This window comes from Lacerta agilis, chromosome 4 (assembly GCF_009819535.1).
Source record: "Lacerta agilis isolate rLacAgi1 chromosome 4, rLacAgi1.pri, whole genome shotgun sequence".
In the NCBI taxonomy this organism is placed as follows: Eukaryota; Metazoa; Chordata; class Lepidosauria; order Squamata; family Lacertidae; genus Lacerta; species Lacerta agilis.
In genome coordinates, this window is record NC_046315.1 from 36661829 (window position 1) to 36679547 (window position 17719).

Genomic DNA, 17719 nt, shown 5'->3' on the forward strand with positions numbered 1-17719 from the left:
ACATAGTGGCTCTTCAACAAGATCATTTATGTTAAAAGAGGGAGGGAGGGAGGGCACACACACACACACACACACACACACACATGACCACAACAATTCTATTCTGTCTAAGACTGTTCAGTATGACTATACACTTCCTCCAATGTTCTTACATTTCTGGCTTGGTGATAAAGAGTCGATGAAGAGATTAAAAAAGGAAAATATCTGCCCAGGCTGGTAAGAAAATATATATGCTTGAATGCCCTCTAACCATCCTGCCAGTTTCACAAAAACCAGTATTGAAGGTTTTAGAAACACACAATTCTGCTCCTTTGGGCCTTTACAATCTTCTTTCTTTCTTTCTTTCTTTTTTTCAACACAATTTCTCCAAGAAGCTCAAGGCTGCGTATATGATTTCAGGAATGGCTCATCTAGTGGGACAGTACTGTGAAATAGCCTCACAGCAGCAGTGCTGCAGATACAGTGCTTCCCCCCTATGCATCTGCATGGCACCGACTTTGCTGCCCCCTTGCCTCTTCCAATAAGCAACAGGGATGCTGCTGACGGGAGGCTATTGCTACAGCTCTACCCTGTAGGGCGAGCCACGCTTTCATAGTTCTGTCCTCATGCTAAATGCCATTCGGTGAGATTTGGTTCAGAAATATGTCTTCTGGAACCTAATCATGCTTAAGATTGGAATCCTATGCATATCTATTCAGCAGTATGTCCTAGGTAAGTGTGCATACAATGGCAATCCATGTCTATCAAAATGGAGAGAAAATGTCAACAGATCCAGAAAGAGCTTAAGAAGATGCCCAAAGTAATAACAACATTTTCTCTGTGGTTCTGTATATCATATTAGTGGCTGTTTTGTGACAGTCCTACATAGATTTATTTATTCGGTTATTTAAAGCAAAATGTGTATGCAGCCCCATAATGCATAGTTTCTGGGTTGCATACAATAAAAACAAAAAAACAATTTAAATGCAAAATGCAGCATAAAAGCATAAAATAGCTAAATGTCAGCAACAGAGATTAAAATAAACTTAAAAGAGCACCATCTAGACCAGGCAGGTGAAATTGGGGTTTATGTGTTTTCCAATGGAATAAGGAACAATCAGGCGTTGGTTTTCGTACCATGTTCTTTTTCTGGCAGGAATCCCTGTGACATAAACAAATAAACAGCATCAGGCAATGACATCAATAACACAAGATTACTACAATAATTTATTATTATCCAGTGGGGTCCTGTTCCAGGTTATGGTCTCTAGGGAAATAAGGGCACCATTGCCTTTTGTAAGGTGGTTATGAAGTGTGTTTCCCCCAAGAAAGCTCGATGTTTCTGATTTCTTTTCAGAAGCTGGAAGACTTTTTAGTTCTCTCAGGCATTTGGGAATTAGATAGATAGATTCCCTGTTGGTTTCATGTATTCTTTCATTGTTGCTACATGCATTTTCAATTGCATTTTTTTTATAAAAAAAATTGTGCAAACATTTGAAAATGTATTTGTTGTAAAACTGTCAAGAGACAGTGTAAAGAAATAAAAAGTTACTTACACCACTGTAAATTCTTCTTACAAGATACACTCAAACTGGGTCCATTTCAGTTTTCAGGATGTTGAAACCATTTTCAGGATGTTGGGTCCATTTCAGTTTTCAGGATGTTGAAACCATTCATAGAACGAGTTTTGCTCATAGTCATATCCTCCAACAATTTGTCTAATTTCCTTTTGATGTCTTCAGAGTTGGTGGCTATCGCTACATCTTGTGGTAGCAAATTCCGTAGCATACATGTGCATCCCACTGCCTGAGTCATTATTGCTACTTTATACAATGCTTTATGTTTGTAGGGAGGCAAGATTCCAATCCGATGGACATCTCCAGAAGCCATTGCTTACCGTAAATTCACATCAGCCAGTGATGCGTGGAGCTATGGGATTGTTCTTTGGGAGGTGATGTCCTATGGAGAAAGACCATACTGGGAAATGTCCAATCAGGATGTGAGTATACTGCAAGAGGAGGAAAGGCATAAGACAAGCTGGTGCCTATTTTTTAATTTTGGGGAAACAAATGTTTGAAAATCTTACTTTCTCTTGAAAAAATATGCGGCATTTCTATATAAAAAATAACTTTTGAACTTACAGGATAAAGGAAGGAAGATGATTCCAGTTACTCTGAGAATAATCGACAAGTGCTTTTACATTAGTTAGAATGTTATACATCTTTTATAGAACTTTATTAAATGTCTCCTGATTCCTTTTGGCTGTATCTCTGCTGAGCTTTTCTAGGAGTATACTGGGCCAATTAAACTGCCTAAGAAAGAGAGGAGGAAATTGTGTTCAAGATTTTAATGAGCAAATGCCTTCGGATGCAGTGAGCAGATAACATGAAGTGATGGTTTGATTTGTTTAGAAGTCTTTTACATAGAGGTTCATTTAGATAGCTTTAAATTTATTGCTGTCCAACTTCAGAAAGTTAAACAGATCTGCCATCCTTTTATGCTTCTTTGGAATATAGTATTTCCCAAAGCCGTTTTTTGAAAAACATACCATATTGTTCCCTTAATTTAGTCTAGATGTGTTCCACATGACTCAATTAAAAGCTACCATTTCTGACCAGCTCTATACATGTTTTACAAATGGGAATAAATTTTGTGCATAATATCTTACCCTAATGCTAAGCAAACATATAGTAAAAGCAAATGAAATCAGGCACTTTTTGTCATTTAGCTAACAAATGGGGATATAATCGTGGAATACACACAGCACCAGGGGCGGAGGAAGCCTCTGTGCTGCCCGGGGCGGTGGCGACGAGGAGGCACCCCCTTGAGGGAGGGGCATGATGCGTGCGTCATGACGTCGTTGTGACATCATGATGCACGTGGATGCCGCTGAAAGGGGGGAAAGGGGAAGCTTCCCCTTTTCCCCCTTTCCACGGCTTTTTTTCTGTGCAAGGGGTGGGCCAGAGAGCAGTGGATGTCATGCCAGTGACAAGCATGACGCTCCCTCCTCGGTGGCCCACCCCCTCTGAAAAAAAGCCTGGGAAAGGGGGGCAAAGGGAAGCAGAGCAGGCGCTTGAATGCGCCTGCTCTGCTTCCTTCCCCCCCCCTTTCAACAGCTGTTTTTCGGCCCGAGGGGTGGGCCAGTGAGGAGGGGGCATCACGCTTGTCCCTGCCGAAAAAACCGCTGGGAGGGGGGGAAAGGGAAGCAGAGCGCTTTGCCTCCCCCTTTCCCCCTTCCAGCGGCTTTTTTTCTGTGCGAGGGGCGGGCCAGCGAGGAGGGGGTGTCATGCCAGCAACAAGACTGATGCCCCCTCCTCGCTGTCCCGCCCCTCACGCCGAAAAATAGCCGCTGGAAGGGGGAAAAGGTGGCATGCCGGGGTAGGAGGGGCCAGCCAAAGTGTTACCCCCCTCTCCTGGAACCTGACTGTAGTCTTTATTGAATGACTGTAGTCTTTATTGAACAGGTTTTCCAGTCTATTAATATAAATATATAACATTTTCCAAGTCTATTGATTATTGTTAATAAATTAGTAGCCTGTATCCCTTCTACCATGTTAATTCCATCCTATCTTCGCTTGCCAGCATTAGCCATGCAATAATATTTGAACCAATATTGCCCTTGGTTAGCTTTAAAATAAGAATTTGAAATGGCTATGTAAACCATGATTAAAGGCAACTACGGTTGTTATTATTAACATTAGTGCAAATGTAATACCTCTCTGTGGCAGTTGTTAACTCTGAAAGGGGAGGGGAAGGGAATTTCTTGTAGGTCAGGCAATGCTTTTAATTTCCTAGCTACAGTTCATAAAAAGACCAAGAAATGTTATGTTTGCACTAGCCCCTAGTTGTTCATATAACTACAGTGGACACTCGGGTTGTGAATGTGATCCGTGCGGGAGGCACGTTCACAACCCGCAGTGTTCGCAACCCGCAGCGCCGTGTCTGTGCATGCGCGGGTCGCGATTCGGTGCTTCTGCACATGCGCAAAGTGCTATTTAGTGTTTCTGCGCATGCGCAAGTGCCGAAACCCAGAACTAACCCTTTCCAGTACTTCTGGGTTTGGCGCGGTGCGCAACCTGAAATCGCGCAACCTGAAGCGGCCGTAACCCGAGGTATGACTGTATTGGCTGTTAGTTGTTCATATTGCTTGGATTAGTTAACCATATTGCTTAACTTGTTGGTTTAGAAACAGAGAATTGCTCCCCTGACAATGAATATTAGAAAAATTCATAATTTGTTCCTCCTGAAATGTCAAGTAGGAAGCAGTTGTTTGTGAACTGCCACAGGGCGTTTGTTACGCTGCCTGCTGCTTTTCAGTCATTTTCCTAAGATGATTATAGAAAATCAAAATCTGGTTGATTTCTCACATGCAAACCACACAGCCACAACCTCTCAAGCCAAAACCCAACATGGCTGGAAATATGCTTGTTAGGACAATCATGGGTAATCTAGCTTTATTGCTACTCCACATACTTGTTAGCCCCTTAACCCATCTGTCAACAATAATCTAACTCTATCTGCCGTGCGATGCAGAAACATGGAAATGCCAGTAAAGCTGGATATTTCTGCAATTATGTGGCATTAGCAACTGCCTGTGCAAGTTTAAGTGCGTATTTGAATATCGCTTGCTTGTAGAGGCGAGGAGCACTCCCATTAAAAGGAGAAAGGATAACCAGTTGTGCTAAGCTACTAGCTGCCAATGTAGCCTGGATAGATGAATACTGCCCTCTTTCTGTGAAACAATTAATATATATATTTATATATACTGATGTTCTCTCCCTATATAGGATGCTGTACCTATGAAATGGTCCCAGAGTTTGCATGCTTGTGTCTTTGTGTTAGTGAATATTATGTAAAAACATCCTAATTGATAATTAGATCTTAAAATGTAAGGCCTCTTTATTGGAGGGAGGGCTGTAGTTCAGAAAGAGAGTGCATGATTTGTATACAGAATGTCCCAGGTTCAGTCACTTGGCATTTTCAGATAGGGCTAGAAAGACTCTTGCCTGAAACCCATCAGAATTGCTGCCAGTACTGAGTTACACAGACCAATAATCAGGCACACTCTAAGGCAGTTTCCCATGTTCCTATGGTCTCAAACAGCAATTCCTAAAAGGCTGTTGAGGAGGAGGGGGGATGAGTGGGTAGTGATCTTCCAGATGTTTTCTCTTTGGACCAATTAAGAATGTATTGTAGGAAATGTATTAAGTTGACTTGCATTTGGTCTAATCAAAGCTGAGCACTGGACAAGACCAAATAGCACCTTCTTCAAAGAGCTACACATTATCCTCTGCTTCCTCTGTCACTTTCCGTATCTCCGTTTTGTCAAGTGGCTTATTTGGCAAATAAAGAGGAAGGAGGACACGTCGGAACAATTGGAGAATGAATAGATTTGTTTTAAATACCGTGGGTCCGTGACAATGTAATGGAGATCCCTTGCAGAACCAAAGCGGGAAGCATTTCCTGGTAATGTCTGCAATCTTCTTCTCCTTGTGCAGGTAATTAAAGCCGTGGAAGAAGGGTACCGCTTGCCACCACCCATGGACTGCCCAGCTGCCTTGTATCAGTTGATGCTGGACTGTTGGCAAAAGGACAGAAACAACAGACCGAAGTTTGAGCAGATTGTCAGCATCCTGGACAAGCTGATCCGTAATCCCAGCAGTCTAAAAATAATCACCAGTGCAGCTGCAAGGTGACACAATACCTTCTACATCTTGCACACTGAACATGAATGTGTTTGCTTTCTCTACTTACAGTAATTAGAATATGTTTGCTTTGTCCACTACCTACTTCCACGTTTACAGCTATTTCTTCTTAGTAGTGTGGTTTAAGTTGGGGGCTGGCAGTGGGAGGAAGCTTGGCTGCTATCTGTTTATCTTCTAGTAGGCAAACAGAATCCCTGACTGTTTGTTGTTGTCCAAAACCCAGTTTGCAAAGGAACAGCTAGTTTCAAAGTTCCTGCCGGTTATGAATTCACAAGACCAGTTCAACAGAAAGTTGTAGGTGTGCAGCACCACAGGAACACTGTGATGAAAGCATGCAGACATTATCAGGACAGAGCATTTTCTGCAACTGCATAGTCAGGTTGAACAGGTGCAGAAACTGTGAGTGAACAGAGATTTCATCCTTGCAATCTTAACTTGTGCTCTTTTTCAAAAATGCAGTTTTAGGCCTGAAGAAAATATGTCAGCAATGTCTAGTGAAATTTCAGAAACTATGCCATGCAGATGATGGTAGTGAAGGCAAGCACCATTCCCACTGATTTAGTGACAACTGCATAGCTCTTTGCCCCTACCCAGGTGCAGAATAAATTACATCAAACCTTTAAAAATAACTCATATGAAAGCAAACCAAATGGATTCCAGAGGGGAGCAGCAAAAATCACAGTGGTCAGGTTAAAGGTAAAGGGACCCCTGACTATTAGGTCCAGTTGTGTCCGACTCTGGGGTTGCGGCACTCATCTCACGTTACTGGCCGAGGGAGCCGGCATACAGCTTCCAGGTCATGTGGCCAGCATGACTAAGTCGCTTCTGGCAAACCAGAGCAGCGCACGGAAACGTCGTTTACCTTCCCGCCGGAGCGGTACCTATTTATCTACTTGCACTTTGACATGCTTTCGAACTGCTAGGTGGGCAGGAGCTGGGACCGAGCAACGGGAGCTCACCCCGTCACAGGGATTCAAACCACCGACCTTCTGATCAGCAAGCCCTAGGTGTTCAAGCAGCAGAAGAAAACTTGGAAGGGAGGGAAGGGAAGAGAGAGCTGGGAGTTGATTCTCCCAGGTCAGGAAGTTCCATATCTTGGCTCAACATTAAATAACACTTTCTCCTACTAGTTCTATGTTCATCAATTATGAAATCATTTTTATGCTCTTCTTTCTTACTAGGCTGATTGGCACTTTTGTAATCAGTGTTTTTCAGGTACATGCAGACTTTGTGTTTTGGAATACAGTGCGAAAAGGCACAATATTTGAAGTTTAGTTTGTGATTGTGCCAGAGCACTTGCACAATCTAATCATAACTTCTTTAAGTTGTCTCTCTGGTTCTGTCTGGGTGTCCGAAGATTGTTAACTTTTTCTCTGCTCTGATTTAATCTGTATAACATATAGATTTGTATGTGTGTGTTTTAGGGCAAGTTGCGTTTTGATCACTTCCGTTATTTTTCCTAGTTTAGATTATTATTTCTTACCTTCATTGTGCACTGCTTTACAGTTGTGAATATTGGACTCAGTTATGCACAGTAGTGGCTGATAGGGTGGCATGGGTGTAGCTGTGTTGCTCTCCCAGCTTCCCAACACAATGGGTCTCTGTTGTGTTAAACTCCATGTTCAACCAAGCACCAAAATGCCAGGATGTTGCAGCTCCTTGGAACTATTTAGGCAATATGAATACTGTGTGGTATCCTGTGTTGCACTTAATTCAAGCTTTATTGCCACTTTGGAGCTGGATGGCTGTGGATATGAATCCCAGATTTGTCTTTTCACTGGAATAGCCACATGGCGTGTATGTAATTGAAGTTATCATGCAACTAACTGGATTAAAACCCAAGTTTTTGATGTAAGCACCTCAAAAACTAGACGCTATAGAGTTACTTGAGTTGGCAAAGCAAAAATTCCCTGCCCACAGGTTTCCAGTATTATAATCATAGTAAATGAAAAGCAGTCAGTGTTGTTGACATTTACAACATTTTGGGGGGAAATTCATTATTTGAAGTGGTGCTTTGAGCATCTATTGGTGAGCAGTCCATAAATGGTTGTCCTTAGGCTAAGGTGATGCCTTTGATGTCTCATTTTCAAGTCTAGGTCTTTTTAGCTCAAGGACCAAATGCAGTAGCTATCTCATTATTACTGAACTGAGCAAACATGATATAAAGAAATTTCAGGGGAAGCAAATGTGCCATAGAGGTAGGTCAATTTTATTTAAAGATCATAGTCATATTTTTTTTCCTGAATGACACTTTAAAGCAGCATAAATGACTGTAAAGGCAAAGTTGTACTCCTTGTGGTACTGAGATAATTAAAGTCAACAACATGCCTCCATGCCTCCTCAGTGTGTCATTTATTTTTTTGTCTCCTGTTGGAAAGTGGATATACCCGTGCTTTCCATTTGGCAGCAAAGTGTATATATATCACACACACTTGTGCTTTTGTTGACCTTAAAATTAGTCTAGGATTCTGGTCCTTGGGGTCATTTATAAGCCATCAAAGTCATATTTCAGCTCGCATAAATGTTCGGCAGGCTTTTACATAAGCAAAACTGCAAGGTATTAAGAACTGCTCATTTGAAATAGATGCTCTCCCAGTCTTGAGACACTCAGGTGCAGCAGAGGAGAGCTAGCTAAGAAGACAAGTAAAAATAGATGTGGAAACTTAGAGGGTAGAGTATGCAACATTTCTCTTAGTAACACACTGCTGCCTCTCAGATAGTAGTGTTTGATGGTAGTGGTTACAAATTGAGTTATATCTTTCCCCACTGGACAGCTGGCACGCTCAGAACAGCAATTTGTATCAGTAGGAGGTAGAACTCCATTGCTATTTATATGTTTATTTCGAGACATGATGCGGTGCGACAGAAAATTCTTTGCAATGTGGCAACATCCATCTCAGTGACAGCAAACCATGGCTTTTCAGGCTTGCATGCAAAAGAACAAGGTTAATTCCAGCTGTTAACATAATAGGTCAGTCCATAAAAGCCAACTGCAAGAGGCCATTGGTGGAAAATATACTCTGGAATCTCACTGCTGAGTGGGTTGCTGTCCTTTTATTTATGACAGCCATATGGCAGCACATGCAGCCTTCCAACCATGCTCAGTGCCAGAATGAATAGCACCGAAGATTTCCCTCCTGCTTTGCCAGTACACAGAGAACAGTTTTGAAATGTTGCTAGTGGGAGTGGGAAGCGGCAAAAATGAAAGAGGCGGGGGAGTTGTGTTTCAATTCCCCTGAGCAAACATGTAATTTCCATGATTTCTTTTTAATGATTGCAGTCTGACGCTAGTAGGACCTGATTTATGAAAAGCTGTGAAAGATCAGGTGGAACCCTGCAGGACGTCATTTACAGCTGCACGGATTGTAGCCCATCTAATTTGTCTAGTAAAAGTGTGAGCTTATGGCGCACATCACCCAGCCCATAAATTTCATGTTTAGACCTGCTGTCTAGGGGGCTGGGTCAAAGGGAGGGGGTGGAAGCCCATGGTTGCAGATGCTCCGAAAGCCCGGCACTCCCTCGATGCACATGAGGAGACATCACAGACTCTTCACAGCGAGAGACAAATTCCTGCTCATTGATAAACTGTCCAGATGTCCTCTCCAAGGAGGAAAGGAGCTTTTTTTTTGGAAGAAAAAATGCCCTCCTCACTTAGAATCCTACGAGAAAAATGATACTTTACAATGCTAGTTATTCTGTGGTTAGTTGAAATTAGTTCATATTTTTGTCTTCATTACACCTTGGTCCCGACAACAGACATAAAAGCTTCACTGGGATTGTCCAATTTGTAATCCTGCTGCTCTGCTTTTTCTCATGTTGTTTAACATTCCACATGCACACAAAAAAGGAGCAGCGACGTCAGTTCCCCCTTTTACTAGAATGAAGCGGCATGTTAGATTGACCAGAGAGAAAAAGGCAACTTCTCCATACTTCATATATACTTTAATAAATGCCCTGGGATCCTAGTAGCTATGCAGAGAAAGCTATAAATAAAAAAATGTGGACTTCATGAGACAAACAGAAGTTAGCTAGCTGTATCCAGTATAGTTAATTGCATTTCCTTTGGATTTATTTCTGAAATGGACATTTAGGGGAAACGGCTGAGCATCAAAGAAACCATACATACATACTAACAAGAACTGTATGCATATTGAGAGCAGGCAATTGATACATCAGATAGCCTCTTTTTAATAGCCATGTTAAGCAACTCAGCTCCTCTATACAAATGAGCAATATCAGTCCTTCACCACAAGGGGTGATGTATTGCTGCTGATAATCTGTCCAGCTGAAATGTGTTGACTGGTTTTGGAGATGGAGGGAAAGAGAGAAGGTTCATATACTGAGAAGCTACAAACAAATCTTTTGTGTATCGTTGAGTTTCGTTTTAGTTTTCTTTAATAAAAATCCATCTGGAGCATAGACTAGGACTTTGGCCAACAATTAAGAGTTTTGTCCTCATTCTGCAATAGACAGGGCAATAATAGGACAGCTGGTGGAGAAAAAAATCCTGCTGTTGTGCCTGCTGGTGTGGTGAGAGAGCTTTTTTTGGTCAGTGGGCACCCAGATTTTTGTTCTTTTATCTCTTATAACAGTATTGGGCAGGTGAGGGTGATGTTCATCTCCCAGGTTTCTTCATAGCTGATAAATCAGACATTATCTTATCAGATAACATGAGATGGTAGAAGAGGTAATATTAAGTGCCTTTTTGTTGTTTTTTTGTTTCTCAAAAAATAAATCATTTGTCTCTGGTGTATCAAACTACATGGACTAACTGACACAGAGAATTCTAACTTTCCATACACCCAAAAAGGATATTGTTTTTACTGCACGTACTATAATTGTAGAAAGATGATTGAGAAGATCACATTTAAGCATGGCACATGTTGACTGACTGGCAGGGAAAATAGTAACTTATTCCTAAAAAAAAAATCCACTGAGTTTTATTTTTATTTTTAATATCAGCAACCAAAGTAAAAGTGAGAGGGAATATCCAAATAGGTATATTGTAGAAAACCATTTGTGATGGTTTACTTACTTGTTTTCATCAGTCTCCACTATGTATTCCAAAGCCACAGGATAATTTAGCATATAGCTTGCACATCATCTTAGGGATGCAATATCATGGAAGCTTAAGTTTTTAAACTTTGTTTTTATGAAGCAAACAAGCTTTCTATGTCTGTCTCCGCAGGCTCTAAAATGCAAATATCTCTCAGGTTTCTTTCGATACTCCAGAACTGAAAACTGTTGTAGAAAATTTTAGGGAAGCATTTGGTGATTTCAGTGCATTTGCTGTCTGTAATGTTTTGTGCTGCCAATTCTGAACAAAGGCATCTAGAGATTTTCAGTCGTGCTGCAAAGCTCCAGATGGTCGCATCCTCCTATTTAAGCCACCAGTTCATAATGTGCTTAAAATCACACTGCATCAGTTGGTTTAATCTGAGATTAAGAGCGTTTATCACTGGCTTGGCTCATATTTGAGGTATGTTTATCAAGTTACACATACCTGAGGTAAATCAAGATGAGCTTCATGAAAACTTCAGTTCAAAAGAAGTGCCCTGACAATGCAGTCAAGAGCTTAAGACACAAGCTGAACAGCTGGTTCACTTAGGGACTGTGATTGCTCCGTTTTCCCCTAAAGCAATAGATTTCTGCAGGCATTAAATTCTGCACACAACTTGCACCTCATCTAAAAGATTCTGCTGGGACTGGTTTTAAGTCCAGATACATAGGGAATCACAGTTTATTTCTGTTCTCTCACCACCATCACATTCATTTTATTCCAGGCCATCAAATCTCCTTCTGGACCAAAGCAATGTTGAAATCTCAGCCTTCCGCTCAACAGGTGACTGGCTCAATGGCATTCGGATAGGACAATGCAAGGACATATTCACAGGAGTAGAATACAGCTCGTGTGATACGATAGCCAAGATTTCCTCAGAGTAAGAGTCCATCTTAAAACTATTTCTTTGGTTGCTTTTGCATTTTTCATGCCACTTTCCAAATTATGAGATTTCAGTCTTGTGGGCAGTTCAACACCTAGGTTTCAGTGGAAATTAATGCAACATATGAGCCCAGCACGCAGCCCACAACACATGCTCCTTTAAAGTCAACTCGGGCTGCAGCCTTAACTGGGTGCATGTACCATCAAATTCAATGATACTTACCTCTGAGTAGACATGGATAGGATTGCACTTCAAGAACACCTTGCTGAAATATACCACCTATGTGTTCAGTTACATATATGTCAATTCAAACAACAGAGTGTTCTTCATAGAATCATAGAGTTGCTAGGAAACACAAGGGTTATCTTTGCAGTGCAGGGATCTTCCACCCAATGTGGGGCTCAAACCCATGACCCTGAGATTAAGAGTCCCATGCTCTACCAACTTTTGTTCTACTTCTTTGAAGGTAAAGGTAAAGGGACCCCTGACCATTAGGTCCAGTGGCAGATGACTCTGGAGTTGTGGCACTCATCTCACTTTATTGGCCGAGAGAGCCGGCGTACAGCTTCCGGGTCATGTGGCCAACATGACTAAGGCGCTTCTGGCGAAACCAGAGCAGCACACGGAAACGCCGTTTACTTTCCCACCGGAGCGGTACCTATTTATCTACTTGCACTTTGACGTGCTTTCAAATTGCTAGGTTGGCAGGAGCAGGGACTGAGCAACAGGAGCTCACCCTGTTGCAGGGATTTGAACCGCCAACCTTCTGATCGGCAAGCCCCTAGGCTCTGTGCCACCCATGTCTTTGAAAGGCTGTTGTAAAATCATAAATGGAAGATCTTTCCATTTTTTGTTCCATCTGACTCGTAGTGGCTGGGATGAGTTTAGAATTAGATGTGTCAATTTTTGATATAGGTCAACGGTTCAGCATAATGAAATTTTTAGCTTCCATATTTTTGAAATGAAGGAGACGTTCTGATTTCTCAGGAAAATAGGATGTTCTTTGTCTAGTGACTCTAGTATCAGTTATGCTGATGTGGTGGGTTAGGAAAAAAGAAGGAGAGGGAAATCATTTTTGGCGTTCTGAAGATTTAACAGAGCCCAAAGATCTCAAGGCTTTTCCTCTCTGTTTTATCTTATACTGTATCCTATGACCCAATATCACTCAACCCATATGCTGAATGTGGATTCGAACTGAAGTCTTTCTGAGCATAATAAATTCTCTCACCATGGCAGAGTACTGCCCCTCAGGATAGATAAAATACTCAACCATCTGTCATTCCCAGTTTGTGAGCCAGGATCATTGGGATTTATTTATTTTTAAAGCACTCCACCACTTCCAATTGTGTTCACAGAAATCCTTCAAGCCCTAAAACTCAGAATCTTTGAATGAACCTTTTCCAACTTACCTAGGACCCTGGGTGCCATTGGTTACCATATGTGGAAATTCTATGAAGAAGCTATGTATGACAGTAGCCACTGGCATCCAAGATATGGTCCTCCATCAGTGGCATAGCATGGGTTGCTGGTGCTCAGGGCGAGGCAAGTGTTGCGCTCACCTGGTAGACTGGGCAGTTGCTGCTGCTGGTTGCTATGACCATGCGCCTTCTCAGCTTGGCAGCTCTGCTGCCTCCCACCTCAGCCATCCCAGGTGTGGTATTCATGGCCATTGTGTGTGGTTGTGCCCCTCTCATAATTTTGTGCCCAAGGCCACCGCCCCTCTGCTCTCCCCCCCCCACTACACCACTTCTCCCTGTCTCCCACACACTTTTGTTTAAATCATCCAAAATCTGCAAGCTGCTGTACAGGTGCAACATTTTTTCTCAGCCCCTGAGAATGTGTTTGTGTTGCTTCCTTAGAAGAGCTATTTTCTTAGATATCAGAAGCACACTCTGCTGCCTTTGGTCCATCTGGAAACATTCAGGCCAGCTACCACTGTTTAGCAACATGGAAAGGAAGTTTCATCATCGGCCTAACATTGTGGATTCTTTTGATGTGTGAAACACTTTCCAACTTCTCTGGAACTCATCAGGTGTGTTTTGTCTTTTTCAGCGACATGAAGAAGGTCGGTGTGACGATTGTGGGACCACAGAAAAAGCTCATTAGCAGTATTAAATCTCTAGAAATGCATACGAAGAATGGCCCCGTTCCAGTGTAGGCTACCGAAACGTTGGCACTCGAGACACAACAAGAGGAAGCAAGAAGTTGCTGCAAAGGTCATGGCGATGAGTGAAAAAGTGCAAGACTGAAAAGGCACTCTTGTAGCATTGCTGGAAGCATGACATTTTGGGCCCATTTCAAGCCCACTAAGAGACTCATACGTTGAGTTCAATTGCCTTAAAATAGGAATGAAAAACTTTTCTCTCTCTCTTATTCTTGAAGGGGGGGTGCCTTTCCCACCTTGTAATAATGGACTGCTCAAACATATACTGCATTTGGAAGAAAATGTTGGTTTCTTTGTTTTATTAAATCCTTCCATGTAACTTAGAGCCATTTCAATGTTGATGGACTGAATACCAAGAAAGGCAAACAACTAAACAGTGGATGTTATGCTAGGTCTTGGCCAATTGTCAGCAGAAAGCAAGAGGGTGAAATACCCTTGCAGTATTTTTTTTATATGCAGAAAAGATAGGTGACTAGTATTTTATTTCTTTAAAATAATTGTAATGCTCCTTGGGGATAATACCTCAGCTCTATCTGGCCATATCTGCAAGGATATTCCTGCAACATTCTGTTTCAGCGGTGGAAGGAAAATATGAATAATGTTGGGTATAAAATGAGGCAATAGTTCATGAATAATATTTGCTGTTGGGGCTGGTTTTGATGCATGTGTTCTTTTCAAAAAAAGAAGTCTTAATTTTTCTTTTAAAAGGCATATTTATTTCCCTTTAAATGTTTTCTTATTGTTTATATTTATATATGTTTTGACTGGGTTTAATTACTACCAAGTGCCAAATCCTCCCAGACTTTGGCTGCAGCCCCAGACATTGGGAAGAAATTTCAGTACAAGTAGTGAGACTTACTTTTAAGAAAACAGGTCCCAATCTAGAGGATTTGATGTAAGTGAAGAAAGAGGCCTACATGCCCACAAGTGAGTAAATTTTCATGCACCATGTTCTGGGTAGTTTAATCCAATGAACCACACAATCATTTTTCTCCAAGGAAAACAGCCATAGTGAGCTGTTCATTGTTTTCTTGACAACTTAACTCAGAGTTGCATAATTGCATGTACTTAAATGTTTGCAGTGTGCACAAAGTGTTGAATTGTGCCAGATATATTTTTTTAAACACCCACGCTATACGATGCATTACTTGGTGATAAAATTATTTGTTTATAATACTCTGGGGTCCAAATAGGAAAAGATGAAAATCCCCTTTCTTAGTTCTTATACTAGAGAAGTAAGCTGGCATTGTTGGCATCCACTTAAGAGTAAATGATTACAGTATGTTTCTAAGGCTGCAGTCTTAAAAACACTTACAAAGATGTGCTTGTAAGTTGTACTACATGAACAGCGTGTATGGGCCAATATCCAAATCAACACGTATCCTGTTTGTTTTTTCTTTTGGCTACACTTGCCCTCACCACAGTACACAGCAGCTTTTAAGATGGATTCGAATCATACAGTGGCCTGTTTACAAGACATGTGAAGTCAAAACATGGCTTGGCATGAATGCACAGGTCCTCAGAGTGGAGATTGCAGCTACTGCCCTCCTCCCCTACTGCTATTGCGCTGCTATGAGCTAAGCCATGGTTTGGCTTAGCTTGCCATCTAGCCTCATGGTTTGTCACACTCCAGGCAAACAGTGAGCTGTAACCATGGTTTGCTCTTGGGTTTTACAGCTCATGGTTACCCAGAGGAGACATACCATGAGACCAGGTTTGGACAGTATGCTAAGCCAAACCATGGTTTAGCTCACAGCATGCAGCAGCAAGATGACCAGGAAAGGAACACAGCGACCAGTCTTTTCTCAAGAACCCTCGTATTTGCGTTAAGCCATGGTTTGGTTTTGCATTATGTGCAAACATGCCCAGTAGGTGGTCCATTTTGTAAAAAGCATAAAATACACTTCAAAATGCTGACACTCTGACTATACACAGAGCACTGGTGTACTTTCCTTGCACACCTTTGTAACTTGCATGTCATGTTTTTTTAATGTTCTCTGATCATAGCAGGATCTGGAAGTATACAATGCACCATCCTAAGCCCATGTTCTGCAAGGATTCAGATCTGATTAAGAGTGTCAAATAATCACCTCCCCTTTCTTTAGATTTGATCTCCAGCCATAAATACACTATTCCTACTAGCAGAAAGTTTTTGTTTCGTTTTTAAAGCAAAATAATTCTGTTGATGTTCTTGGAAGTACTATCTAGAACAAATTGTCCCCGAGGCAATTTTAAATGGCTGTGAAAGAAAGAAAAATTGTGTGTTAGCAGGTTTTCAAACTACATTTTAGTCTTACCTATCCTTAATTATCTTTCAATGTCTAGTAATACCACGGGACATAATTATGTGTGTGCTCAGTACTAAAGACTGATTTCACTGTTTGTTCAGGAGGAAATTCCTTTTTTGCAGAGGCTTTTAAAACAACTTTTTGTCTTCTCTTTCTTACAATTTTTTGTACTGTTCGGTGGCCTCCGATAGCCCCCATTCCCCTTCTCCCCCTGTACATATGTAAACATAGCAGTGTACAATTCTTAACTGTGGAGTAGAGGAAATAGAAATTTTGTGGCCATCTTCCTGTACAGGACCTGCCTTTGATTATTATTTACATCAAACAAGCATTGCAAAGTCTTCACTAAGAATATGTACCATATTATTGTTTTTGTATCTTAAAAATATTGTTTTTACATATATTATTTATTTCTGTTAACATATAACATAGGTTTTTTTGTTTTTTGTTTTGCTGTACTTTAGACTCCAATAAGCAATGTATAGGTGTGATTTGAACTGGCAAATCCACATTTGCTTTTTAACCTTTATTTCAAAGCATTACTTACTCATTTAGTTAATTACGTTGTGCAATTGTAGATGGCCTGTTACTAATGTAAAATGATTTGTAGTGGAAACATTTATATTTTTATAATAAACATAATGAAAGTATTTTTTACATATTGGAATACACAGGTGATTGTTTTGAAGCCAAGGAAACTGATGGTTGGGAAATCATTTTGTATTAAATCTCCAACAGTATCTGGAGCAAACTTCTCAAGTTTAGGATACAGCTTCATCAGGCTAGCTGGTCATGTCAAAAAACAGACCTACCACAATCCAGCAAGGGGAAATGTCTATGCAGTAGGGCCATTCCATTGTCACGGGTGGGACACTTGGACCATGTTTTTTGGTATTCACACATGTGTAACAATGTAAATATACATAAAAATTAACAACCACAATTTAGACTGTGTTCTTAATAAGATACTGAACATTTTACTAATTTGTTATTATTTCTATGGATATTTTTGACAATTTTATTAAATGTTAAAGTATTGTCACGGGTGGGACAAAAAAAGGACACGGAGCTTGAGATAAGTTTGATTTATGGAAAAACTCTGTGAGTTGGGAGGGGAATCAATGATAAACTCAGCATATCTGTTTAAATCAATGTTTATTGGTTAGAACTATGCAATCAGAAATTAAGTTTAAGAAATTTAACAATACAAAATTAAGGAAAAAATGCTGTCACGGGTGGGACAATCATCAGAAAACTTTAAACTTGAACACTTCTGTGAAGACTACATGGGTGGACTTTTGAAAAGAAGGTCCATAAACTAAACTTCTTTTGTCTTTAGCTTTAAAAAAATGGTTAGACTGCACGTTTGGAATCTTCCTCACCAAAGTCCAGCGCTCATCTAGCATTCTTATCAGGCTCATTTTTCATGGAATGGCCCAGTAGTAGACTTCCATTCCACATGCCAAGCAGTGATGACAGCAGTATTTGTGCAGTGTCTCATAACACCTATTCTGTATGATCTTCACATGCTGCCTATATCCCACTGGGCCCAATAATTCAAGGTGTTTGTGCTGATATACAAAATGGCTTGAGCCTCAAATACATGATGTAGCACCACTCCCCATATTAGCCAACACAGGC

At 40.9% G+C, this 17719-nt stretch overlaps 1 protein-coding gene across 3 annotated transcripts in view; it reads left to right on the forward strand.

Moving 5' to 3' along the window:
- Positions 1–16735, forward strand: part of EPHA3 (EPH receptor A3) — a 178330-nt gene extending 161595 nt beyond the window's left edge. For all 3 annotated transcript variants that reach the window (XM_033146737.1, XM_033146735.1, XM_033146736.1), the window contains exons 13-16: positions 1829–1978; positions 5478–5671; positions 11468–11623; positions 13679–16735. In XM_033146737.1, the coding sequence (XP_033002628.1) occupies positions 1829–1978; positions 5478–5671; positions 11468–11623; positions 13679–13784 (606 nt within the window). In that variant the 3' untranslated portion in view covers positions 13785–16735. The remainder of the gene's footprint in view (positions 1–1828; positions 1979–5477; positions 5672–11467; positions 11624–13678) is intronic.
- The last annotated feature ends 984 nt before the right edge of the window (positions 16736–17719 follow it).